Source organism: Formica exsecta, unplaced genomic scaffold, assembly GCF_003651465.1.
Source record: "Formica exsecta isolate Colony F162 unplaced genomic scaffold, ASM365146v1 scaffold451, whole genome shotgun sequence".
Lineage (NCBI taxonomy): Eukaryota > Metazoa > Arthropoda > Insecta > Hymenoptera > Formicidae > Formica > Formica exsecta.
Window position 1 is genome coordinate 43,174 of NW_021851748.1, and position 26,313 is coordinate 69,486.

General features: G+C 29.5%; 4 protein-coding genes across 8 annotated transcripts in view; 1 reads left to right on the forward strand and 3 right to left on the reverse strand.

Moving 5' to 3' along the window:
- The window catches only part of LOC115240780, a 12,463-nt gene extending 7,424 nt beyond the window's left edge, over positions 1–5,039 (reverse strand). The window contains exons 1-4 of the mRNA XM_029816134.1: positions 2,868–5,039; positions 2,185–2,404; positions 1,881–2,083; positions 1,236–1,639 (exon numbers count right to left, since the gene is read on the reverse strand). Coding sequence (XP_029671994.1) covers positions 1,236–1,639; positions 1,881–2,083; positions 2,185–2,404; positions 2,868–4,710 — 2,670 coding nt within the window. The 5' untranslated portion in view covers positions 4,711–5,039. The remainder of the gene's footprint in view (positions 1–1,235; positions 1,640–1,880; positions 2,084–2,184; positions 2,405–2,867) is intronic.
- A 1,532-nt stretch (positions 5,040–6,571) lies between these two features.
- Positions 6,572–9,567, forward strand: LOC115240803 (stromal cell-derived factor 2). 2 transcript variants are annotated; one of them, XM_029816170.1, is made up of 4 exons: positions 6,572–6,770; positions 8,532–8,727; positions 8,819–9,043; positions 9,193–9,567. In XM_029816170.1, the coding sequence occupies exons 1-4, from the start codon at positions 6,614–6,616 to the stop codon at positions 9,359–9,361; spliced, it is 747 nt and encodes a 248-aa protein (XP_029672030.1). In that variant the 5' UTR covers positions 6,572–6,613; the 3' UTR covers positions 9,362–9,567. The 2 variants fall into 2 exon arrangements, with proteins under 2 accessions (XP_029672030.1, XP_029672029.1); XM_029816169.1 differs by lacking the exon at positions 6,572–6,770 and adding an exon at positions 8,043–8,225.
- Positions 9,568–9,863: 296 nt separating this feature from the next.
- On the reverse strand, positions 9,864–11,572 carry LOC115240802 (palmitoyltransferase ZDHHC22-like). Its single transcript, XM_029816168.1, has 2 exons — positions 11,206–11,572; positions 9,864–11,078 (listed from the first exon to the last, which is right to left on the reverse strand). The coding sequence occupies exon 2, from the start codon at positions 10,838–10,840 to the stop codon at positions 9,968–9,970; it is 873 nt and encodes a 290-aa protein (XP_029672028.1). The 5' UTR covers positions 10,841–11,078; positions 11,206–11,572; the 3' UTR covers positions 9,864–9,967.
- Positions 11,573–13,349: 1,777 nt separating this feature from the next.
- LOC115240798 (nicotinate phosphoribosyltransferase) lies at positions 13,350–22,439 on the reverse strand. 4 transcript variants are annotated; one of them, XM_029816162.1, is made up of 12 exons: positions 22,292–22,439; positions 21,791–21,987; positions 20,309–20,479; positions 20,108–20,234; positions 19,648–19,859; positions 18,262–18,380; positions 17,940–18,133; positions 16,800–16,988; positions 15,180–15,405; positions 14,773–15,093; positions 14,226–14,354; positions 13,350–13,973 (listed from the first exon to the last, which is right to left on the reverse strand). In XM_029816162.1, the coding sequence occupies exons 2-12, from the start codon at positions 21,861–21,863 to the stop codon at positions 13,896–13,898; spliced, it is 1,839 nt and encodes a 612-aa protein (XP_029672022.1). In that variant the 5' UTR covers positions 21,864–21,987; positions 22,292–22,439; the 3' UTR covers positions 13,350–13,895. The 4 variants fall into 4 exon arrangements, with proteins under 4 accessions (XP_029672022.1, XP_029672021.1, XP_029672024.1 ...); XM_029816161.1 differs by having other exon boundaries at positions 15,174–15,405; XM_029816164.1 differs by lacking the exon at positions 16,800–16,988.
- Positions 22,440–26,313: the final 3,874 nt, after the last annotated feature.

The following is a 26,313-nucleotide window of genomic DNA, read 5'->3' on the forward strand; positions in this document are numbered from 1 at the left end:
TATATATATATTAATCCTTTAAATCGAAAAACAATAATAGTTTAGTGTACTTACTTTCTCATTATACATATATAATAAATTAAATGGATTTAAAAAATTCAGATTTTAATAATTTAAAGCAATATGTATATTTTTTATAACTTTTTTGATAAAACAACATAGATGTAATGACATCACAGTACAAGTATTATATTTAAAAACTAATTATCAAAAATTAATTATACTAATAAAACTAAAAAATAGATACTTTTAATCAATTAACAAAAGTATCTAGTGAGAAAAAGATATATTTATTAATCTAATGATGTATCAAGCAATGATTACGAATATGCGATATGAAAAATATCGCTTATATACTAATAATTTTTGATTGGAAAATTGAATAACGAAATAATCTCCAACAATTTACCAATATCATCATGTATCATGTATATATCTTTTTTACCATTACAAAACCGCAAATCTAAGAATTTTTAATTTATATCGATATTGGATGTCGAATACCGGTATATGACCAAAATTTTTATAATACCAGTATATACATTAGACCAATATAATACTGGTAGAATACCAGTATTATATTGATATTATATTATTAAATATTATATTAAATCAGTCAAACTAATAAAGATAATTTAATATCGTTAATATTGTCAATGTACAATGTTATACTTGACATTCCAAACAGATATTGATATTCGATATACATATCTCGGCATCGATAGTTTAGGATATTGATTGATAAATATTGTTAATAATGAGATTAAGGAGTAATTATCTTTATTAATCTGATTTATTTAATAGTATTAATATCAAATAAAATAATAATAGAGTAATACCGGCATAAAAATCTCAATTATACCGATATTCAATATCCAATACCGTTATTAATTAAAGATTTTTAGAATTGCATGTTTCTAACAATAGAGGTATACACAATACCGGCATATAATCGCTAACAAAATTATTTCGATATTCAATCTCTAAATTAAGATATATCAATATTATATCAATTCGTGAAAATAATATATCAAAACATATATAAATAAAAGTGTCATGATTAATATGAAAAAATTCAATTCCATGATTTTTTTGAGTTATCAATTATTAACAATCGTCATTATATAAAGATGTAAAAAAAATAATGTTATCAAGTAATGTTATGTAATGTAACATTATCAAGAGAAAAAGTTAAATACAGATTTTTTTTTTCTGTACAAATATTGATCAACTTAAGATAATAATGGTGGCTTCAGGTACGGAAAAGTCTTCTTCAGTATTTTTGCACTATAATTGCAATTGCTCTGAAACTTGTTCAACTTACGATTATGTACCGCCTTCGTAAGATTGTGCGATAAATCGAATGGATCTTGCACACACAATGACGATACGGAAAAACCTTGAGACTTCTCTTGCGTACAAGCGTCACGCATATAAGCAATATATGGTGCCATATCTTGCGGTAAATTCGACAGTTTGTTAAACGCACTTTTTTCTATCGGCTGACCCAATAACGGACAGATCACATGACTTTTGTAGTTAAAATTCGCATAAAACATAAAAAATCCTAATAAAAGCTCTTCGAAAGTGTGATTTAGCCTTCTAACAGGAAAATTGTAGCTTACACCAACTTCCCAACCTAAATAAAAAAAAAATAATAAGTATACTGAGATGAATATAAATTAAGTACACAATAAGAGTATATAATACATATAAATCGAATATATAATTAGTAAAATAATTCTTATATTGCAAAATTTGGTTAATAAAATTTTTTTAACACCAATTTATTTATTAAAATCAAATTGAATTTTGAAAAAAATTTATTGCGTTCTATATACATATACATATATGTATACGTATAATCACACACCACTTACCACTGATCCGCCATGAGCTATTTTTCAATTTTATTAGTTGTGAGATACTGGGAAATACTAATAGAGTTTGCAGATAAAAAATAACGCACCATGTGAGAGCATAGCTTGTTATAAGACGCGATCCTAATAAACCACAGCTGCGCAACCATTGTTTAAGAAATAAAACCATTTTTCGACATAGTGGAAAAGCATGATTAAAACACCTTGAGAAAACAATTTTTTGTTTATTTGCAATACATAAATACAGCATATGATATTAAAGAAATTTCTATTATATTAAGTCAGGTGGGAGCAAAAAACTTACTTAATTATTTTTGTATTTTCCACTGCTAAGCCATTTGTAACTGAAATGTCACAGATAAATCCTGAGGGAATATGTTGCACTTTTATAATTGGTGTTCTACTATGCAATATCATTTCCTGCACTTTCCACATTCGTTTATTAAGAGACAAATAATGTACAATTGATGTAATGAGAACCTCACAATGATGATGTGATGAATTTCTTCCTTCATACATATTATCTGTATTATATAAAATCATAGAATAAAAGTCAAAATATTAATAGATAAAAGAATGCATAATTTTCTTTCCCACAAAAAAAAAAAAAAAAAAGAAAAAGCTTGCTGGAAAAGACAATTTTCAAATTGTTATATATGCTACCTTATTATATATTTCAAATAAGTAAAATTTTATATGTAATTCTTTTCTTAATTACACACATGTGTGTTATTTTTAATATTCCAAAATTGTATGGATATATGTACAACTTATACATATATGATTGATATTAAAATGATTGAGATATAAATATTTGCATAGTAAATAATTTATAGAAAATCATAATATTAAAATGTTAATACCCCTAATTTATAGGAAATATAACATATAGTTTTTAATATTTGAATTATCATTTGGATGTAAATCATATATATAGACAAAAAGATGCAGTATATAAATTACATTACAGATTAAGACTAGACTTACCACAATCAAGGAAGATGTCAATGTCACTGTCAGGGAAACCTAAATCTGAAATCCTGGATCCAAAAGGATAAGCTTTTATGTTTGTAATATATCTGTGCATGTCAGTTATCAAGTCACACAATATGTAATCAATTGTTTTATCGTAACATACACTATTGGACAGCATAAGGAAAGCTTCAGCATTCTGATTGCACATAATTAAGAGTTGTATTATTTCTTCTGACAAATGATCGAGATCAGAACCATACATTATCCTGTGTTTGTGCTCGAACTGCTCACAATGTCGATCATACATATCGGAACTTCCGAACCATAAGAAAAAGCATGCGGCGCAAAAATAAAACTTAAATCTCTCTGTATGATCGGGAAATTGTAATAATCGTGACGTGTGATAAGGTACACGCAAATGTTTCGCGAAACAGATTTCTGATGCGCTTTCGTAATTGCAAAATTCGCAACAATACTTCTTGACATTGTACATGCTTCGGAAGTGATAATGAATGTCTCGCAGTATATCCTTTACCGACGACGTCCAGGATCCTTTGAAATTTTGATGCTTGCTACTTAATATGTGTTCGTGTAACAATAGATCGTTATTCGGCACCTTGCTAACGAAATTCTGACTATCGCATAACAAGCATTCAATAATATCATCTTTGCTTCTCATACATTCTCGTGCCAATCCCAGCTTACTGAAAAGTTTTCCAGCCTTCAAAAATTTCTTGTCATCCTCTATCATCTGGGTCAATAATCCAACGTGATTGTCTGATTGTATATGTCTATAAAGATTTTTCCGTAAATTAGAATTGTTTTGAACTTGAAAGGTATTATCACACACTAAGCAATAAGTTTTCCTGTCATCGTTGCATAAAGAAAAATATATATTGAGAGCAAATGTCTCGATTATCGCGTGATTTGCTTCGTGGAACTCGTAATCGATTTCAAAAAAAGTAAATTTTGGATCTTGCAAAGTAGAAATATCTTTGTCGTTTGTATTCTCCATGCTTTTATGTTCCACAGCATTAGTGCTCGGTATATCAGTAGTCTTCGGCGAAACATTGTTGCAATTATTAATAAGCTGCAAAGAATGAGCTTCAGGCTTCAAAATATCTGTTTTTAGATCAGTTTGCTTGTCGTTCTTTTGCATAAAATTGTTTACTTTTCTATTTCTCTTCTTCCTCACACGGGAAGTTTCCCGAATATCCTCTGTTGATAAGCTTTCTAGTGTAGATGTACTCTTATCATTTATATCTATCTCATCGTGTTTTGCAGTATTTGGTAAAGCAGCTGTATTTAATGAAACAAAAGCATTCTCATTGTCTTTCTTACTAAGCTGTAAAGTGTGAACTTTATCAATCAAATTATTTATTCTGGTTTGCTTGTCGTTCTGTAGCAAAGAATTGATTGTCTCTCTACCTTCCTTCTTTTTCGTGCTAGAAACTTTTTTAGTATCTTCTTTTAATAAATTTTCCGAGATGCAAGTATTTTTATTAATCGTATTGCCTGCCCTCTTATCCTCTTCAGTTCTAGTATTTGATAAATCTGGTGTTTCTGGCAAAATGGAAGTATTATTAACATCTTCTTTATTAGCGAGATACAAACTGCGTGATTTATTTGAATCATTTGTTTCTATAACGGTTCCCGTGTTATTCATTTGCGAAGGAATACATTTTTTCTTTCGCTGTCTTGGGTTTTTTCTTCTTTTGAAAAAAGTTGTCTGAGTACTCTGTTCCGTTCCATTATTTATTATCCCGTTTTGATTATCGCGCAGATTTAATGCTGTCAAATTTTGTTTCATAAATGTGTCTGAGGAAAGATTACTACATTCCCGCGTCTTCTCCATAATGTTCGATCAGGTTTTTGGAAGCACATAACCCTTATGTTAAATAAACATAAATGTTTTTCCCAAATCTTCCTTCCTCTTCGTGATCTCCGAGATTATTACACTCTTTTTTTCAATATTCTAATACTCTTTACGTTTTGATTTCTTTTATCGGTATATATATCAACTTTAAATCTTATCCCGCACATTCGATAACGTAAAAAAAAAATGATATAAACGCATGGATATACACACATCCTTAATCCTTGACCTAGTTTACACCAAAAAGTTTAATACATACTAATTACTACATTGGCCAATCATAATCATTCCTTTAAAGAATGGAACGGCTGTGATTGGACAGTATAATATTTAATACGATTGAAGTATTGGGTTGGCCAACAAATTCGGTTTTTTTATAGAGTATAAATGAGAGACGATTTTTTCATAGAAGGCAATAATTTTATTCAACAATGTATTGGCCGTTTTGATCCACTATATTTTGCCATCTTTTGCTGTGTTCCGATTCCCCATCCGAGTGCACCCGATATTATAGTATACGTGACATATACTATAATATCGGGTGCACTCGGATGGGAAATCGGAACACAGTCTTTTGGGCAGCTCCATAATTCGTCGCTCAAAGAACTTCCTATCTTTCTCGGCGAAAAGCTCTCCCAAGTGCCGTTTGATGGCTTTCTCGGAAACAAATAGCGTTTTCGAATGAACAGATTAATCCAACCCAGATTAATTAATCACTATATTTTACTATGAATTCAAGCCTTTTATTGGCAGAGACGATGCAATGACATCATTAATCGCTCTCATGTCAGAGCTATTAAACCTGCTACATTCAAAAACGCTATCAATCTTCAATGCGTAGTGTGATACGGGCTTTAGGCAAGAAAAACATGTTGGATGTGGATTCAAATATCCGTTTTCTGAACGTATTTGGCGCAATCACCTGTACGTCTGTACGTATGAAAGTGGTGGCACAGCTGGTACATCTCCGTGCCAATCGTTCCGCTACATGTCATGTACGCAAATCTAATTTGCACCAGCGACTGACGATCGTGTGGCCTTGTCTTTTTGGACTTCTTTCTCATATCTGTTCGCTGCGAGTTCTGCGAGTGAAGTTCAAGGTATCGGTATCTCGATGCTTCTCGATTTGTTCATGACGAGATTGAAACGCGTTTCGCATACACATACGCGATTTTCAATTATTTATTTTATAAAGTCTGCGCGCGTAGACGTCGGTGTCAAAGAATGTTATTAAACATATGTGCGATAAGTACAATTCGTTTCGCGATTATTGTCGCTTTCCGATATAAATATACATCTTAAATTTTTTATTGTAATTTAAAAAAATCTATGGCGCGCTGATATTTTATAAAATTTCATTTTTTTTTTTAATAATTAAATATAATATTTAATAAAATACTAGTTAAAAAATTAAACCATATATTCGATATTTTCATATATATCCTCTCTTTCCATTAATTTAGTAAATATTAATATAAAAGATAAACATAAATAAATTTTTATTTTAATATAATTTCATTGATTTGCAGTGGCAAAAATATGAGGCAATTAAAGGGAAAGACGAAAGAGACCAACAAACAGAAAAAAGAACGGAAAAAGGAATTCCTGGAAAACAAGCAGAGAGTGTTCACAATTGTATTGCCCACTATAGCTGCAATATTTGTGATAATAGCAGCGTACATTTATGTTAAAACCCGTCCAAAACTCATTGAATACTAATGATACATGCCATTTTGGTCATCCATTTAAAAAATTAAACCATATATTTGATATTTTCATATATATCCTCTCTTTCCATTAATTTAGTAAATATTAATATAAAAGATAAACATAAATAAATTTTTATTTTAATATAATTTCATTGATTTGCAGTGGCAAAAATATGAGGCAATTAAAGGGAAAGACGAAAGAGACCAACAAACAGAAAAAAGAACGGAAAAAGGAATTCCTGGAAAACAAGCAGAGAGTGTTCACAATTGTATTGCCCACTATAGCTGCAATATTTGTGATAATAGCAGCGTACATTTATGTTAAAACCCGTCCAAAACTCATTGAATACTAATGATACATGCCATTTTGGTCATCCATTTATTGAAACAAGATATGCGCTATATTTGAATAATGCAAGATATAGCAATGCTATATTTGGGTAATTTCTCATTGCATGTTTATGAATGTATGAAAGTTATTCTAAAAAGAGGCACATTCCACTGTTCTCTTTAAAATAGCTTGTACCTAAATCATATTGGAAGCAAGATACGTTTTGCAAATATCAATTATTTGATTTGATAAGATTTTTAAAGCCAAGGTAAAATATTACGTAATATTAAGATATAATTATTGGATAAGGCGTAAGAGGGGAAATATTTTTTACAAAAACATTATATGAGAAGAATTAGTTAATTTATACATTGCATTTTTCTAATAAATAATAAAATTTATTAACGTCGAATAATATAAGTTCTTTATATGTGTTAATTAATTTATGTGTGTTTCCTTAATTCTTTCATATGCATGCTTCTTTTTAATATACTGTGAGATAAAATATGATATATATATACAAGAGTATAATATTTCACTTTATAATATTCTGTTAATTATAGTCCATCTTTATAAGTAAAAAACCAAGAACAGTCCATATCTTTAAAATATATAGTCTAATAATTGTTAAATTGGGGGAAGACATTAGTATGTAAAACATTTTTAAATAATGAATATGGGTCCAATGCAGTATAAAATATATATTTGTTATATATAAAAATTGTGTCTCGCATTATATATTTACCTCTTCCAATTTGAAAATTATTTCATGCATTATATATTCTGTCACTTCTACAATACAAAAATTATATCTGTGTATACTTTTTCAGTCAAGAAAATTTAATTAAACTTTAAAAATTTAATCAATTTATTAATTATTCTTTTTGCTTCTTTTATTAACAATATGTAAATAATTTTATATTATGTGTATCAAACTATATTATAAATATACATATTGTTAGTAAAGAGAAGAGATAAAATAATTTAAATTGAAAGAAAGAAGTTTAAACGTTTTTTTCTTATCTTTTTCAAATATATATTTTTTTAGTTGCAAATACTAATAAAATATATTTTTTAAATTGCTTATTTTTTCTGTCATATCTAAATTTAATTGATATTTGTATTAGATATTGGTAAGTCTCATGTATGATATATATATATATATATATATATAATGTATAAAAAGGGCAAAAAAAACATCGCTCTAGTGTCAGACTTACGTTAAACACGTGGAACATGAATTGTGACCAATGGAAAGCTAACACGTCCTTACGCCCCTATTGTGGCTGTGATCAGCTGTGATTGGCGCCCCTATATCATCGTGCCGGCATCGCTTTTTCACTCAAATTTTCTTTGTGTCAATTATTGCCAAGAGACGATCATGATGGATTATGCTATGCGTCTGCTCCTTTCAAGCTTCACAATACTTTCACTTTATATAAGTTGCATTCAAGGTATTCTTCATATTTTTTTTACAAGATTAATTATCAATAAATATATATACTTATGGGTTATGTTATTACTATCATGCTGTACGTGTTATGTGTATTGTATTTCAATATATTACCAATGATTTGTTTTGTGATGCGTTTTTATACATGTGATACAATTGATCATAATTATAATTAATACTGTAAATATGTTTAATTACACAAATATTTTTTATATGCATAATTGAATATATAAATATTTGACATAATTATTAATTTGTGTGTGTAATTTTTATTTAAATATACTAATTTTATTAAAATATTTTGCAGCTAAAGGAACACAACATGTAACTTGCGGCTCTGTACTGAAACTAATGAATGTAAATTATAATGTGAGGCTACATTCCCACGAAGTCAAATATGGAACTGGAAGTGGACAGCAATCTGTAACAGGTACAAATATCAAAGAAGATGGTGATTCCTACTGGCTTATTAAAGCAGAATCAGGAAAACATTGCATACGAGGGTAAGCCATATAACTTATAATCATACAACTTTTTGCCAACTATATATGATATATTTGTATACGAGCAAAGTTGTGGACATTTTTTTTATAGGAAACCAATCAAATGTGGAGATGTTATTAGATTGGAACACACTACAACAAAGAAAAATCTTCACTCACATCTCGTTAGTTCACCCTTGAGTGGAAAGCAGGAAGTATCGGCATATGGAGATCACAGAGGAGAGGGTGATACTGGTGACAACTGGATGTTAATGTGCGATAATGATCTTTGGGAGAGAGATGATGCTATTAAGTTGAAGCATGTTGATACTAAGACGTAAGTATATACAATCCTCTATGAATTTAAATGTAAATAAAAGAAAACATCACAAATCTGCAGGATAATTATGTATATTACATATATTTTTTTTTTATAGTGAAAATAGATAGCATATAGCTTTAATCTTTTAAATGTTATATCTTCAGATATTTAGCTGTCAGTGGCAGAACTTACGGTGCTCCGATAAGTGGACAGATGGAAGTAATATGCGAATATTCTTCAAATAATCCTCACACACAATGGACAACAGTGGAGGGAATGTTCGTTCATCCCAATGACTTCAATGCACAACATCATCGACATACGGAATTATAAAGGCAACTTCTATAGCTACTTTTTTAGCATTATCTACAAGCAAATGCATAAATAAATTAGAGGAAAATGCATTACATTATTCTATTGATAAAATCATTATTCAATTATTTCATATTGATATTTTCTTATGGGGCTAGTTGAATCCATCATAAAATTACACTTACAAGAATTTCACAAAATTATAATTTATTTAAAAAAAAAGAAAACAGAATTTTTAAATAATTAGTTATTTAAAATTCGCGAAATAATATAAGAATTATATTGGATTCAAGTTAAAAAAATATTTCTAGCCTATCACATTTTTATTATCGTAGCAATTGTATCAATTTTGTCATTTTGCGAAACAATGTCATATATTTCTTAATAGGGATTAGATTACACGTATTTCATATCAGGATTTAGTACAAATAATTCCCTTTTTTTCTTAAACCTTCCGTAAATCGCATAAGAAGCGCTCGTAAACATTGTGTTCTACTACATGTATGAATGCATGTGTTGTACATATTATTATTATTATTATTATATTTATTACAATATACAAGTATATAATACAGATAAAAAATATGTGTTGGACTTAATCTCGATCCATTGTTCATCTGACTAGTTTTATACTTCCTTTAGTTCATATTTGCTATTAATATCTCTTGTGCCTATGAGACCATTATATGGAAAGATAATATTTGATAGACCGTAGCTTCCAAAGATTTCCTTTAAATTCTGTTTTCCCGTTACGTTCACGTAACGTTGTTTGCCGGTCAAACAACTGTGCAGTTTCCAAATGCCAAGTACCAGACAAATGCACAAAATCGACATCAGCATGTCGAATATTGTGACTAGAAGTATACTCGAACTATCCCTGGAGTGCAACAGTCTTGCCAGAGCGATAGGGAAGCAAAAGTTCAGAAATATATTAAAGTAATCCGCGTCGGTTTTCACTATGTGATTAATGTTCTCGTACATGTACGGTCCTAGCACGCATAGAGAGTACAGACATGTCAGCGAAGTATAAAAGCAAAATAATATAAAGTTGCCCATATTCTGGCGCAGTACACAAGCGCCTAAAAAGAAGCAGTGATGATCCTTGAAGTGAAAACACTTTCGGCAGAAGGAGCAATGCTGCGTCGGCTTGCACATGTAACTCTGACATCTCTCACAATGCCAAAATCTGTAGGTCGTGTTGTAAGCTGGCGGCTGCTGTATATTAGCCAGTGGTTGCTCAAACTTGCGCTGTTGAGCGATCACACTGTACAAGTTATCTTGTATTTCTTTAACTTTCATTGGATTTGATTTGTAACTGATGCTATATATCGAGTACCAATTCAGGTACACTTGTATACAGAGAAAGACAAAAATTGGAGAGATCTTCTGATTGATGTAAATAGTAATCACAATAACAAATATAGTGGATATTAATGTCACTAATGGACATAGTTTTTTAACAATCTTCATACAAATTTTTATATACTGGATTTGAGACATGCCTCACGATAAATATATAAATCTCTATATTTACAATATGTAAATCTAATTTTCACACATACATGTGATACATAAAATCAATTTGTTGTTATGCATGAGTTTACCCATTTTATAAAAAAATTTCTATTAAAATATTATATGTATATAATTTTGTGTATATGTGTGTGTAAAGATAATAATTTATCAGACAGATATTCTCTCGATGATATGCACTATTCTTATCCTGATTTATTTTATGCTGAAAGAAAACATTTCTTTAATACAAAAATAAATTATTATGCATTTCAATATTAAATTATCAATAAATGTGTGTGTTATTAACCTTTAACTTTAAACCTAGAACTGGTTTATATTAATTTACTGACCTTGATTATAACCTCAACGATACATTTTTACATTTTTATTCTAATTCTCGTTTTTACTGATTCTATTCAACTTGACGAGTCAAAGCTTTTTCGAAATAGGCATAATGATCTATTATGTATCAGCTGATTATCATAATATAATTTCCTTTAAATTACTATTGTGCATATTCCTCCCATTGTAGTAACGCGTGTGTTTTTCGCTACTACTATGAGTCTCTATTCTTTATAACTGAACTGACTGCACGGCTGCACTAGTTCAGAGTTTATCTTTTTCTCTACCCATTGGAAGGAGAAAGATAAGCTCCAAACTAGTGCAATCAGTTCAGCTATAAAGAACAGATCGTGGTAGTGTGTGTATGTGTGTACATACAACATATATATTTACTATATATGTACATATATATATTACACATTGATTATTGATAAATATTAAAGATGTTTATCCTTAATCAATATTATCAAATATTCAATATTTTTTCTATATTGTTTTTAAAATATCGAATAAAAAGTTATGAATAAAATATCGAGTAGATATTTTTAAAATATACATATTTTGATGAATATTTTAGATTGTAAAAAAAAAAAAAAAAACAATAAATCTATAGTTATAAATATAATAAAAATATAGCATAAATGTAATATGTATAATGTATAAATACAGCAGCCTGAATTATTTTCCTGTATTATCCGACTTAATGTAATGTGGATATTCAAAAAGTACTCTTTCAAATAAAAATGATAAAAATAAGATTTTACAGAAAACATTCCAGAGAAAAAAATAGAATACAAGATCTAATAAGATGGTTTGATGATCAAACAACTGCATAACAGTTATATGCTATTTATTCTCACTATAAAAAAACATTGGTATATACTTTACAATTACACTTATACATTACTATAAACAAGTTGTATTATAAAAGGATAACAGATCTATATTATAAATATAAGATAAATCATAATTGAGAATTATGTAGAATCTACAAATTAGATTACACGTATTTCATATCAGGATTTAGTACAAATAATTCCCTTTTTTTCTTAAACCTTCCGTAAATCGCATAAGAAGCGCTCGTAAACATTGTGTTCTACTACATGTATGAATGCATGTGTTGTACATATTATTATTATTATTATTATATTTATTACAATATACAAGTATATAATACAGATAAAAAATATGTAAAATATAGCATAAATGTAATATGTATAATGTATAAATACAGCAGCCTGAATTATTTTCCTGTATTATCCGACTTAATGTAATGTGGATATTCAAAAAGTACTCTTTCAAATAAAAATGATAAAAATAAGATTTTACAGAAAACATTCCAGAGAAAAAAATAGAATACAAGATCTAATAAGATGGTTTGATGATCAAACAACTGCATAACAGTTATATGCTATTTATTCTCACTATAAAAAAACATTGGTATATACTTTACAATTACACTTATACATTACTATAAACAAGTTGTATTATAAAAGGATAACAGATCTATATTATAAATATAAGATAAATCATAATTGAGAATTATGTAGAATCTACAATTATTTAATCATGTATAGATGTAGGATAATATTAAAAACTATTCGGTCAAGTATATGACAAACTTTTTCCTGAACAAATATTGAAATAATTAGGAGCATTACGTAAATTTACATAAAACATACAAATTTACATACAACATAACTAATAAAAGATTGGCTTTTGAATTCGCTCATGATTGTTAATTGCCAGATGTTAATTTGAGGTATAACACATTTTACTCCCTTTCTTTCTCTCTTTTTCTTTCATCTGATGCATAATTTTCTCTATCAATACAGACTTTTATACATATTATACATGTATGTAAAATTATAAATATACATAATAATTAATACGCTGCACTCTTTGTACATTTGTGTAAAAAAACAATGTTAAATAATCAAATGTATTACTCTTATACAGAAATATCTTTAAAGCAGTCTTTAGCAATTATAAACACGAGATTATAATTGAAATTTACAAATATAACATGGAACAAACTGTTCAAAAAAGAAAAGAAGAGAAAGAACAATAACACAACAATAATCGAAATCAAAAAGTATAATTAAATTATTATGCTACCTTATATTGCCATTCTTTGTAATACTTTAATCATATATATATNNNATTTAAATTAATTTTCGAAAGTTTATCATTGTTAAAACTCGAGAATTTGAATTGTGCATATCTAAAATCACGCATACACATGTACTATTTTGTACTTTTCTTAACAAATAAAGAAAAAAGAGAATAAGTACATGTGTATGTGTGTGCGATACGAAATATAAATAGATTTGTAAATAGATTTCTGCAACGAAATAATTCGTTCTATATAAATTGTGTAAAACTATATATTTTATATCATGATTTGCGAAAAATTTATCAAAATAGATTGTGTGTGTGATGATAATATAATTCGAATTTTTCAACAATGGAAATTGTAAAAAATATGTTTTTAGGACCCTTGTTCTTTCATGATATATTCTACAGCGCAATCATATGAAATGACGATGCGCATATATATGCTCAATTGCGGTGATCGTTATCATTGCTTTTAGCGAAGGATTTATTGTGTATTTTATCTATAAATCCTGATTCTGTGTTATCACTCATAATTGCTAGAGACTAGTTTAACAATACTCCTGTATAAGAGTAGTATGCTTCACCGTAGTTCTCCAATCGGGGCATTTTGAGACCATAACTCATCTATGAATCTATATAAAGTATCGCTGACAGCTACCTGTAATAAATATGAAGAAAAGCACATTTGAATAATTTCTTGTAAATCTCAATGAATAGTAAAAATCCTATTTTATAATAATTAAAAATAATGTAAAAATATTATAGACGCAAATATAATATATTGTTAGATTTGCTCGTTTCAAATAATTTTAAGCCTGATTCGGTCTCAAGAAATATCCTGCATTTGAGAATCTGTCCTTAAAAAGTAGCTTAAAGAGTAGCTTTCAAAATATCAAATATTTATTCTTACCTTGTATGGTGTTGGATTCAAGTTCCTTCTATGATCGTTACGCAACGTATTGAGCGATTCTTGTACTCTGTTGCGAATTTCTTGTAATGCTGGTAATGGTTGACATAGTTTGCCATCTTTCCAGTATATCTGTGTATATGCATGTTTTTATTTATTATAAGTAATTGATTATAAGTCATATATAGATATTATCAATATATTACTTTATAACAATAATGATGTGTGTGTGTGTGTGTATATATATATATATATATTTATACATATAAAGATGCTTATAAAATAATATTTTTGCTATATATATCATATTGCTATTAATTAACAAAAGCTACAGACACAAATATTAAACACTGAATGTTAAAATACAATGGAGAAGTGGTGCCTAATCAAATTTTTGTGAAGAAAAATTTCAGAATTGCAAATTAATCAAAGAATGTCAACTAAACAGAGCAATGTATAGTACTCTTTTTGATTTACATTTATACATCATGGCACATAATACATATTACATAATACTATCTGAAAATCTATTATTTCAATCAGATTATACCTTGTGCAAAGGTTCTACTCGGGACGGTGTAACGTTAGCCCTTTTTGTTTGTTGAAATGGATGCCTGCAAAGAACTTTTTGCATCACTTGCGGTGGCTCTTCCGTCGTTTTCTGCAAGAGGTCTATCAATGCATAGCCGTCCGAGCCGTATAATCTGTAGGCGTCCTTTCTTCCTGGTATCGTGACTTTCCCGACCTCTTGACTAAGCTTAATCCTCGGCTCGTCGTTGATTTCTACCATTTTATAAACGCAGCCCAATGCTGGTTGTCTCTGACACGTAACGAGATGCGTTCCGATTCCGAAACAATCGATTTTGTGATTCTAAGAAAATATTCATATTTTTATGTTACAATATTTATCTATTTTTAATACATTCGCGTTTCGCAAATCTCTACTCGCACCTTTACCTGCTCGTTTAAGCTTATTATAGTCTCCTCGTTGATGTCGTTTGACGCGCAAATCATCAGTTTCGCGAACCAAGGTATATCATACTTGACAGCAATTTTCTCAAAAATATCTCTCGCCACATTACTGAGATACGCTAAATCGCCGCTATCGATCCGGATCCCGATGGCTCTGTATCCCAAGTCGTTCAAAGCTAATGCTACAGCGCAGAAATTTAAAAGTCCGCTCCTATTTGTAAAATATGTATTTATGAAACGTCACTGTGATAGCCCTTGACATTATTATATATGTTGAAAATAAATCTAATCATGCATATAACACTTTTTGTATATTATAATATTGTAACATAATTACTTATTATTATTAAGCCTAAACTTAGTAGTACAATATATTATGTAAAAGTACAATCTTGTTTTCTTTTGCTTGTTTAATTAAAATGTTAAAAGATTTGAAAAATTAAAAAGTGTGTTCAAATGTGTATATTTAATTTATATAAGAAATATATAATTTATATATTTTTATCTCTTTTAAACTTATGACACAATTCTTTTTTTATATACATATATACTTCCTCCAAAACAAGCAAATTAAAAAAAATTAATTTGTTGGTTTTTTTTTATCATATTGTCTTTATGTTTTTTTTGCCACAATATCAGATTCACTTTCTTAGATTTAGTTTTAAGTTAAAACAAAAAATATCGCACATAAAAGATTAAGCATAATAAAATAGCTAAGAGATTATTAATGTAAATAAGACAATATGTTTTAATCAATTATATTGCTATCAATGTTTCCAGTGAAAAGAATTTATAATCGTTTATAAAACTTAGCTTTGAACACTATTTTGGCAAATGTACGCAAATATGGTCAATTGATACTATATGTATTAGAAAAAAAGAGAGAGAGCCAAAATATTATAGTAAATTTAACGTTCGATTCGAAAACACTCGTTTTTTGAAGTATATTTCTTTTTATATAGTATCTTAGAACTAAAATTTCCTGAAATTGCATTTGTTCGAATAAAAGTCAAAATGTATATATCAGAATTTATGTAACATTTGTGTAACGAAATGTCTCCATATATTAATTATTGAGAGAATAAAGGGCAGAATTGGGAGGGGCACTATATAAGTTCTCAAGTGTAACGATTAACAACTAGATTGTAATGAAAAATCAGATTCTTATCGTTTTATTTCTAACTGACATATCATGAGAGTAACATAATGTAATAATGTATACAGTTTGCAATTTGCCTGTTTTACAAAATATTTTTTCTAATATCGTTCTCTAAGAGGAAAGTAAAAAATAGTAGAGAATAAAATTATTATATTGTTTCAACTATTAAAAAATCAAAAAAAGTTTTAATAAAAAAAGAAAGGGGAAAGAGAGAATGAGAAAAAGAGAAGAGTTATTGATTTATAAACAGATATAAAAATTACTTTCTCTGTATGTTGTTGAAAAAAAAAAAGTGATTTAAATCTCTTTATAAAGTGTTATGTCAGAAAGAGTGTAGTTTTGCTATCACAAAAGAATAATATAGACCCATAAAGCGTAAAGTTGACGAGAACGAGAGAAAAAAAAATCTGCATTCTATAAAACAGGCAAACGGAGCAATATCGTACCTCACATAGAGCTCACCCAATTCGCCGCGTCTTAAAAAGCCATTCTTGTGAAGTTGCGTAGTTGATTCTGATATAAATGGGTTGTTTCTCACGCTGTTTTGAGCATGTGTATTGGACCCGTTAGTTAGAAGTTTATTCTTTACATTTAGGCTGGCCACTTGTGCCTGACCCTTGGCCGACGCCTCAATGCTATAAACATACTCCTATTAGGCTACCATGTGTGCGTACACATGTCTTGTTATATCAACTCCGCGCTGACAAAACTAAGTTACATAGCCGCCAACGAAATCGAATTGCGAGACACTATACTTCTATCTGATTAAAATATAATTTACTTTAAGATATGCCAATTATTTTTTATTCATCTATATGGGACATGAGGTAAGATTGTGTAAAAGAGAGACTTTGTACACAATCATAATATGTAGTTGAGCTTTGAAGCCATAATTACATATATTATCATATACATAGATAACATGTATTATCTATGCAAAGTACTGTTTAAACTGTGTATGTGTATGCATGGACTACCACATACATAAATATATAAGCTACATATATACATATTAACCGCTTTTAGTATACTTATATGATACATATGTAACGTTTTAATGCGCGTTATAATGTACATAAGATATTTTAAAAAGCCAGTTTTGCCTTGAACAATCAACTTTAAATTTATAAAAGACTCTATCCTTATAAAATATCACACATTCGTGCATTTTTATGTATAATTTAAATACTTCATCTAATCAATAAATTTCAGGCATACTATATTATACACTAGTAATATTAAATTCGATAAAAATATAATGTGAAAATTATAATATCAAATTAGTATACAATAGGAGTAAAATAATCACATGTGTGTAATAATAATTACAAAAGCATAGTGTACAACAATTAGTGAAATTATAAGAGATAATAAATATTAATATAAAAATAAATCCAAATAGCAAAGTAGCTCATGCAAAAGATTAGAAAAGATTGCTATAAAATTGATGCAAATTTTATATGCATAAAAAGATATAATCAAAAAGCTAACGATAAATTTACAAATTTTAAACAAACATCGAATTGTCTATTTTAATAAAAAGATATAAGCGTTGTAAATAAAATGAGCGAGATGCAAATATGTACCTTTTAACGTCGTATGTGTCCACGAGAGCGGTGAATCTTTCCGGGAAAGCAACGGCGTAACTGATCAAAGCCGCTAATTCTCCACCAGATGCCTGTGAAGCTAAAGCTCCTAAATCATCGGCGATAGTCTCACGATGCTTGCAGGCAAGCTCCAGTAGATCTAGAACGTCGCCCGTTTGCTTGTGCGGCAATGTCTGTAAGAGAAATATAATAAACCTAAGAAATTTGTTTTTGATAGATAATTTTCTTTCAACTATATTTGCCGAGAAATTCCAAAAATTTGTTTTAACCGGTGATAAGATTTCTTGTCAAATATGCTTACTTTTCCGTGCAAATCATCGATGCTCGTAAAGGATGTTATGTATGCATGTGCATGTGTACCGCATACAGGTATATTGAACAATTTCCCAGCCAAAACGTTACTAGTACCATCAAATCCACCTGTAACACAGCAAGTTATGTTAAATTTAATTTAAATTTCTTTATATTACATATATATGCAAATATATGACTATAAGCTTTATCTAGATCCATCATATATAACATGTATATATATATATATATATATATATAAAAGTTATATATACACATTCAACTTGACCTCCTAAACTGTTACTCATCACCTAGGCAGTACAAACTGGCACTGAGTGGAACAATGTATTGATTTCACTTTTCACGAAGTTGTTAAGTATAGTGTACCAGTGGAGTAGTACCAGACACTTCCATCGCTCATTATATACTGCTGGCTATTAAGACTGCAACATTATATATATATATATATATACACACAGGGTGAATCACTAAAGATATTATAGGCTAATATTTCTGAAATTGAACGAGATACGGAATTCTTATTTTCCAGCGACTGTTTGGTATCGATGCGGGCATTCGATGCAAAAATGGAACTTCGCATATATAGTGTGTTGCAATTTTAATGGCCAGTGATATATATTATATTGATAAATGCAGATATTCAAAACTTTGCATATCTAAGACTTAATATATAATATTGGATATGTGAACATTGTTTGTGTAAACTATAAATAGAAAGAAATATTTACTTGTTCTATCAGCAATCAAATACTGAACATATATTAGTATAATATATATGGTACATAAGCTCCTACGTTACATCATATGCTTCTTCAATGTAGATCATTGGAATGTTCCACAATTGTCAAGCATAATAATTAGGATAATAGAGATATGCAACGTGAATATGGTTATCAACATAAAAATATTATATAATAAAAAATTTTTTAATACACTGTTAATTTATCCTAACAAATTTATGATACAATAAATCGAATGCATTGGCATGAAATTTATAACTAATATAACTAATACTAATTATAAATAGGCATGTCCATACAAAAACAATCACTTTTTGGAGCATTTAAAATGACTGTGCTGAGTGAAAGCTTCTGTGATTTTGATCACTTTGAAATATATTGTACATGTTAAGGAATTCTAAAATTGAATTGTGAAGGAATTGCATTGAACACTTTGCACAATTGTAATTTTACGAAAAACATTAGTCATATTTGGCAAAAATATTGAAAATTTTGCAAAATGCTCAATAAAATTAATCTTAGAATTCCTTAAACTACAAGATATTTCAAAATGATTAACATTCCAACAAACTATTTCAAATGTTCCAAAAAGTGATTTTGCATGGCTCTAAAGTAAGTATGGACAAGGTATTTACCAACATAGCTGTATTTAGATGCACTCAATCCTCCATCGGGTCCTTGCGCTCTTCGAAGACCAAATTCCAGTAACGTTATATTTTTCCCGGCTACCATCCGATACCTCGCCGCATTAGTCGCCATTAAACTCGCGTAGTTCACCAACGTTAATAGAGTTGTTTCCAAAAGCTGTACCATTATCAATGGTCCTTCCACTCTTATTAATGGAACTCTACAAAAATTTTAATCATGTTAGATGTGAAAATTTAAATCTGTTCAACCAATTTATGCAAAAGAAAGTAAAATTTATATTAACAAAAATAGAATTGAAAATTTTATTAAAAATATCCTTTTAGTTATTATTTTTACAAATTAATTTATTAAATTAAAAACTAATTGTATCTTTGTTATAATACTCTGTTTTACTGAGATTCTAAAATTTTTATGAATAATATAGATAAGATCTTTTTTTAAACTCACCTTGGAAATACAACAGAGCCTTCATCTATAGCATATATTGTGACATCTTTTGCAGTAAGACTTTGTAAATAATCGAAGAATCTTTGGTCTACCGTAGCAGGCATAGTTGATTTCAGGTACTTGATATCTGTAGTATAAAATTACTTAATATAATTCATAGAAGAATTAAATACATAACAAGTAACTTATGTGAATACATACCACTGCAGGAATAATGAAATTTATTCAAGAACTTCATGCACTCCTCAAGACCGGCAAAGATCGTGAATTCGCCCTGGAAAGGATTTTTGCGAAAGAACAAATCAAATACAGCATAGTCATTCATTTTGCCACTCTTCCAATAGGCGTATGCCATGGTAATTTGATACAAATCTGAAAGTAAATTCCTCTTATTTTCTCCTCATCATTTCTCCTTTAAATATATAAAAACGACTTTAAACATTTAATAGTTTTAGCACTATCCACAAGAACTTACAAAATGTGATTTATCACTAAAAAAAGAAAAAAGTCATATAAGAAATAATTACTTGAGCTAAACAATTTAAATTATTTTACATATTCAAAATAATTTACATATAATATCAATTGCGTAATATATGCATTGTGTTTTCAGGGAGAAAAAATTGCACTATCATTTCATGTTGAAAGTTACGTGTGCAGTGCATATCGCAGGAGATACATATATATATATATATATATATATATATTAAGTATATAGATATACCTCTAAAGGAGGTTTAAGCGTTTTTATGTCGCATGTTAAGTACTACATTAAGTACTATCTTGTATTGATAAATGGATCTTTTCTGTAAGATATGCCAATTTTTCTCTTAAAAAAGAGAGAGAGAGAGGAGAGGCGGGGAAGATTGAACGCGCGCGATTGACATCATCACGAAGAGTCCATATTTACAAACATAATCACGCTCTTACATCACACATTCGAGCAAGGATGTATGTATGTTAAGTGCTCTTTCCGGTCGCCGTCATAAATAATAATTTAACCCAATTTCGCGTACACAGATCCATCGCGAACGCCGTGTGGCTCTCTCGATTCATATAATTCGTATCGCCGACAATGTTGACGTTTCTTTTTCACGAGATCACGCTTTGAACAACCTCGCGTATTTAGCCCCAAATCCATCGGAGATACGCAAACATGTTTTTACGATTAAACACGCGAGAGTTATGAAAATTGATTCCCTTGTGCACGTGAATCGAACATGTGTGCTCTGATTCATAATAGATTTTTTTTTTGCAAGAAAATTTAAAAAAAATGCGATTTCCCGCTATAAATCTGTATGTGATATTTCTATTTATTTTCATTTTTGACAAAGTTTTTAAAAATTAAATATCTTCAAATAAATTTCGGGAGTCCTTTCTGAAGTAAAATTGATCGATTACTTCGATCGAATTTTCTTTAATCGACTGCGATTATAATATTTAAGTAACTTTTTTGCAAGAGTGCTTTCAATTCAAGAAAATTGTTTATAATAGTACATTTATTATTAGACGCTTTTCTCTTATGGCTTTATTGCCACAAATTATTTTATATTCTTTTATTATTATTATATTAATCTTTGCTGTGAAATATGTTATGACAACGGGAAGCAATGTTGAGGTTAGTTGAACCCGTAGGACGGTCAACGAGATCATAAGCGATGCGTCATGAACTATAGGACGTACCTGTTAGTAACGGTTGGACGACGCCGTTCTGCCGCGGATTGCAACACGTTCTGCTGTCATTGTCCGTTGACATTTTGCGGGGCCGCTTCGCGTGCGTGTTTCGGTTTTGGTCCGGAAAAAAAAGAGCCAGCTCGCTCTCTCGAATTCTCTCTCCGTCCCCCGTGGATTCCAGATTCGGTTGCACTCACTTGCGTTTTCTGCATTGAAAATGAAACGGGTATACATTTATGTCGTAAGACATGTCGCGCGCATCGCATATAACCTCTAAGATTTCTCTATATGAATAAAAGATAACACGGTTATCGGAAAATATTAATTTCCAATATTTTCCCCTGCAAGTTTATTAAATGTCATTATGAAATTTTTCTTCTCTCATGAGGCGATGAAAATTTGCTTGACGGAATGTAGGTCAACTATGCATTCGCGCGAGAGTTTGGCGAGGGCAGAAGAAAAAACAAGAAACGTGCATGTATCTGTAATCGGAGTAATACTCGAACAAACCTCGCTAACCCGATCCTACGAAGATCGCACCGTCACTTCCGACGATGCCGACGTGATAGCAACTAAGCAACTAGCATGCTTCGGCGCGAGCCGCGATGTAATATACAGACGCGCGGGAATCGATAGGGAACGTTTGAAGGACGTTTGACGGTTTAACGGCGTTCGCACAGCCTGTCACCCCGCTGATCCCGCCAATCGCCGAGTCGCCATCGTCAGAAATCACTAGACACACACCCGAAACCGAGCACACGCACAGATCTCTTATCTATTTTCCCGCGCATGAGTGCATAGTTAATGGCGCGATTAGATACGAAGGTCATGATTCACACTCGAACCGTTTGCATTTCCTTTTGTTCGAAGAAGAAAAAGAAAAGAAAAATTTTGACCGATGTGCATTATAAATTCACACATACATATACACGAAATATGTTTAGGCTTAGATTTTTCTTATATTCTCTCTCTCTCTCTCTCTCTCTATTTATCTATCTATCTGTCTATCTCTATCTCGTTTTTTTCGGCTTAATTTTTTAAAAAATATACATATATATAGATATATGTATATATATAATCTTTTAAAAAATTAAGCTGAGAAAAAACAAGAATATATGACAAAAAAACTAACAATAAGCCTAAACATATTTTGCGCGCGCGTGTGCGAATCGCTCTTCGGAATTTCTATATATATATATATATATAAAAATTCAAAAGAGCGATATAATTTTTAATTCATGAGTGACGCTACGTTTCTCAAGAGGAAACAGGCATTCATGAAAAAAAAAGAATGCTTTAAAAATATACTCTATATATATATTATAAAAAAAGATGATGAACGAGAGAGAGATTCATTCAGTTGCACGTTTTAGACCGGTTTTTACCTTATTCCATTCGAAGCTCGCATATGTAAATAGTTGTTTATTTCATATTCAGAAAATGTACAACTGTATATTTATAAATATGATACTTCTTCATTGATGCAAAGTTTCATTTTTTTTGTTTCTTTTTTTATAAATATCTGTCTCTTTTGGAACACTTATTTATACTACGCTCTTTTTCCTCTATTTATTTCCTCTGTTTATTCATTCTCTTCCTCTGACACATTTACAGAAAGTTGTCAAAAATTTATTCTCACCAGTTTTATACATTTAAATGTTATTCAAATTTAGTTTTATGGCAAAAAATATTTATATGCAAAACATTCCGTGAAGTTTTTCTTCATCAAATGTAAATATTAATCACCCATAGTAAGAAATACAGATCGAAAAAACGTCTATACAGGGTGAGTCATTTTAATCAACGCACGCAAATATCTCGTAAAGTAAGCAAGATGGAAAAAAATGTTTTATACAAAAGTTGTAGGGTTCAGAGGGGGATATATGATGAAAATATGGACTTGACCTTGTCAACAAATCCATTAGTATAAAAAAAATTGTTTTTAAGAAAAAGTATGTAATTATTTTTAAAATGGCTCACCCTGTATATTATATATCTAATTTAATAGATATCTATAATCTATTATAATAAATTAAATCTATTATCTCTATCCATTATTTATGAAATCTATATTACATTTGAATATTTTATTATTATTGGAATATTAATATGAAAAACTTTACGAAAAGTTTTGCATGTAAACATGTTCAATCAATTTCATTTTAAATGCGTTTAATAGATGCATTTTTCCAATCGGTATTTCTCACTGGGCAAGAGTATTTTAATTGCTTTATCATTCTCTTAATCACGCATTATATTTGAAAAAAGTATACGTTTTCATGTTTTAAATTCTGAATTTTTTCCTAGGAAAAATATGGACAAAAGTCACCATTCACCAGCATATATTTTTTCAATTTTCGATATTATATATTTTTATAATTCAAGTTTAATTAATCATTAAAATTTACTTTAAATTATCAAAATAAAGAATACAATTATGCGAATAAATATAATTTTATCGCGACATTGTCGTCAAAGAAAGATTCCATGCAGCAACATTGCAACAATATTGCAACATTGTAGCAACATTGCGGCAATGTTGCAATGTTGCTGCAATATTGCTGCAATGTTCTGTGCTGTATGGGATTAATCGAAAATACAGAATGTTTGAAAAAACTCGCGGTTATATCTTTATTGACACATTCCTTGATGAATTTATAGTCGGTTTTTCTTTAATACATGACATTCTAATAATTGTAATTAAAAATTAAATTTACATATGTTTTGATTATCATCTAAATTCCGTGTACATTATATATACATCATATATATGTACAATATATATAATCGTTTATTCGCACGGTTTTTCCTAAATACGTATCGCGCGCTTCTTCAAAGATCGAATTCCGTTAATCCGAAAATCGCAGTAAGGGAAGTGTAATAATAGTGTGCGCGTGTGTTTAATGATGGCAATTTGATAATAGTTCGATTAAACACGTGTATCGTTGGGGGCAACAACGTTGTTGAACCGACCTTATTACGATCGACATCACGCTCTACGGCAATATCTCGTCTCTGTCTTGAAAAGAATAAAAAAAACTTTTCGAACTCGGTCAAAGTTCGTATGCGAAAAAAAGCGAAGTACGTAATGCGGAAAAAAGAGAAAATACGTAATGCGGAATTTTGCTTTATGAGTTATCTCTCTTACAAAGTGGGACCTTCGTGTCAATTTCAGACTTGATGTTTCAACGTTATCACGCTATTGACATACATATACAATCTTTTTATTACATTGGAATTACGCTGGTTGTTCTTTTCCATTATTAACGAGTCCGTATTTTTCGCTATAAAATTATTCGAAACTATTCTATTTATTTTAAAATCGGGACTATGTGTATATATAATTTCTATGAATCTCTTTTTCCGCAGAGTATATTTATTTGATTTTTTCACAAAGTTTTATTTCAATAATATATGTTCGATAATAAATTATATTCATTTCAATGACTGCCATTTTGATATTATTAAAAAGATAAGAATTGTCTATATTAAAATTCTTCACAGTTTTATATTCCACATGGTACATAATATTTATTCCTCTTCTATTATTAGAATTAATCTGTTTTTCTCTAGCAATGTTGTCTAGATAAATTCTCTTTCTGTATCAGGGTTAGTGAATTTTTAATTTAGTGACTATGAAATTATTTCACGCGACTTACATACATTATTACTTATATTTTTAATTGCTTGTTGCATTGTTAACAGAATCATCGTGTATATTGATAATATTAAATGAACATACAATTATTATATATCTCATTATAATCGCGTGCATGGCATATAGCGAGCTTCTATCTATTATAGATATAGATTTCTCAGAGCTGAGTCATTTTAGACTTTGGATTATTAGGTCCATTGTGCATTCCAGCAGTCTTAGTAAGACTAATTATATCTCTGTTGAGTTTTTGCCGACATAACGCAAGAGTGATATAATTTAATGACGTTAACTGCTGATATGATACTCATCTCTGGGCCGTTGAACTTTTGTAATTCGCTCTACAACTCATCTCTGATCTTTAATTTTTTTGTGGAACGCAGATTAATCAACTCTCTTTCCAAGTCCGGAGGATGATAATTTCCTGCTATTTGTGTTATTGTAATGATCTCCCTGCATTCTTATCAGTGAAGCGCAGTAAAAATTTAAATATAGTACTTAGAGTATATATTATATGCGCGTAAAGTCTTAAAATTATAAGAAATATGGGGTGATTACGATAACTGTGGCCCTCTATTTGAAAGGTCGTTTCCGAAGACATTTTTGACGAGGAACACGGGAAAAATAGTAAAAAAAATTTCCGACCAATAGTTTTCGAGATATATCACTTTAAAGTATTGGACATGATAATAAAACTTTATAAAAACGGATCCAACGATTTTGACCTTGATATATGTTGTCAAGATCATGATCCTGAGTAACTTTTCCTTATAACTTAATCAGCTGTCTCTTATAATTTTTGAGATATTTAAAGTTAAAGTTTAATTCGAAACGAAAATTTGGTTTGGGTTACGTTATATAACCCAAACCAAATTTT

Coding starts and splice junctions, on each gene's coding strand:
- LOC115240798 (XM_029816161.1), bottom strand. CDS start 21,863: ATGTCAACGGACAATGACAGCAGAACGTGTTGCAATCCGCGGCAGAAC. Junction 18,381..19,647: donor ATCTAAATACAGCTATGTTG/GTAAATACCTTG, acceptor GCTGTGTTACAG/GTGGATTTGATGGTACTAGT. Junction 15,094..15,173: donor GCTTAAACGAGCAGGTAAAG/GTGCGAGTAGAG, acceptor ATATTTTCTTAG/AATCACAAAATCGATTGTTT.
- LOC115240802 (XM_029816168.1), bottom strand. CDS start 10,840: ATGTCTCAAATCCAGTATATAAAAATTTGTATGAAGATTGTTAAAAAA.
- LOC115240803 (XM_029816170.1), top strand. CDS start 6,614: ATGAGGCAATTAAAGGGAAAGACGAAAGAGACCAACAAACAGAAAAAA. Junction 6,771..8,531: donor GTACATTTATGTTAAAACCC/GTCCAAAACTCA, acceptor AATATTTTGCAG/CTAAAGGAACACAACATGTA. Junction 8,728..8,818: donor GGAAAACATTGCATACGAGG/GTAAGCCATATA, acceptor TTTTTTTTATAG/GAAACCAATCAAATGTGGAG.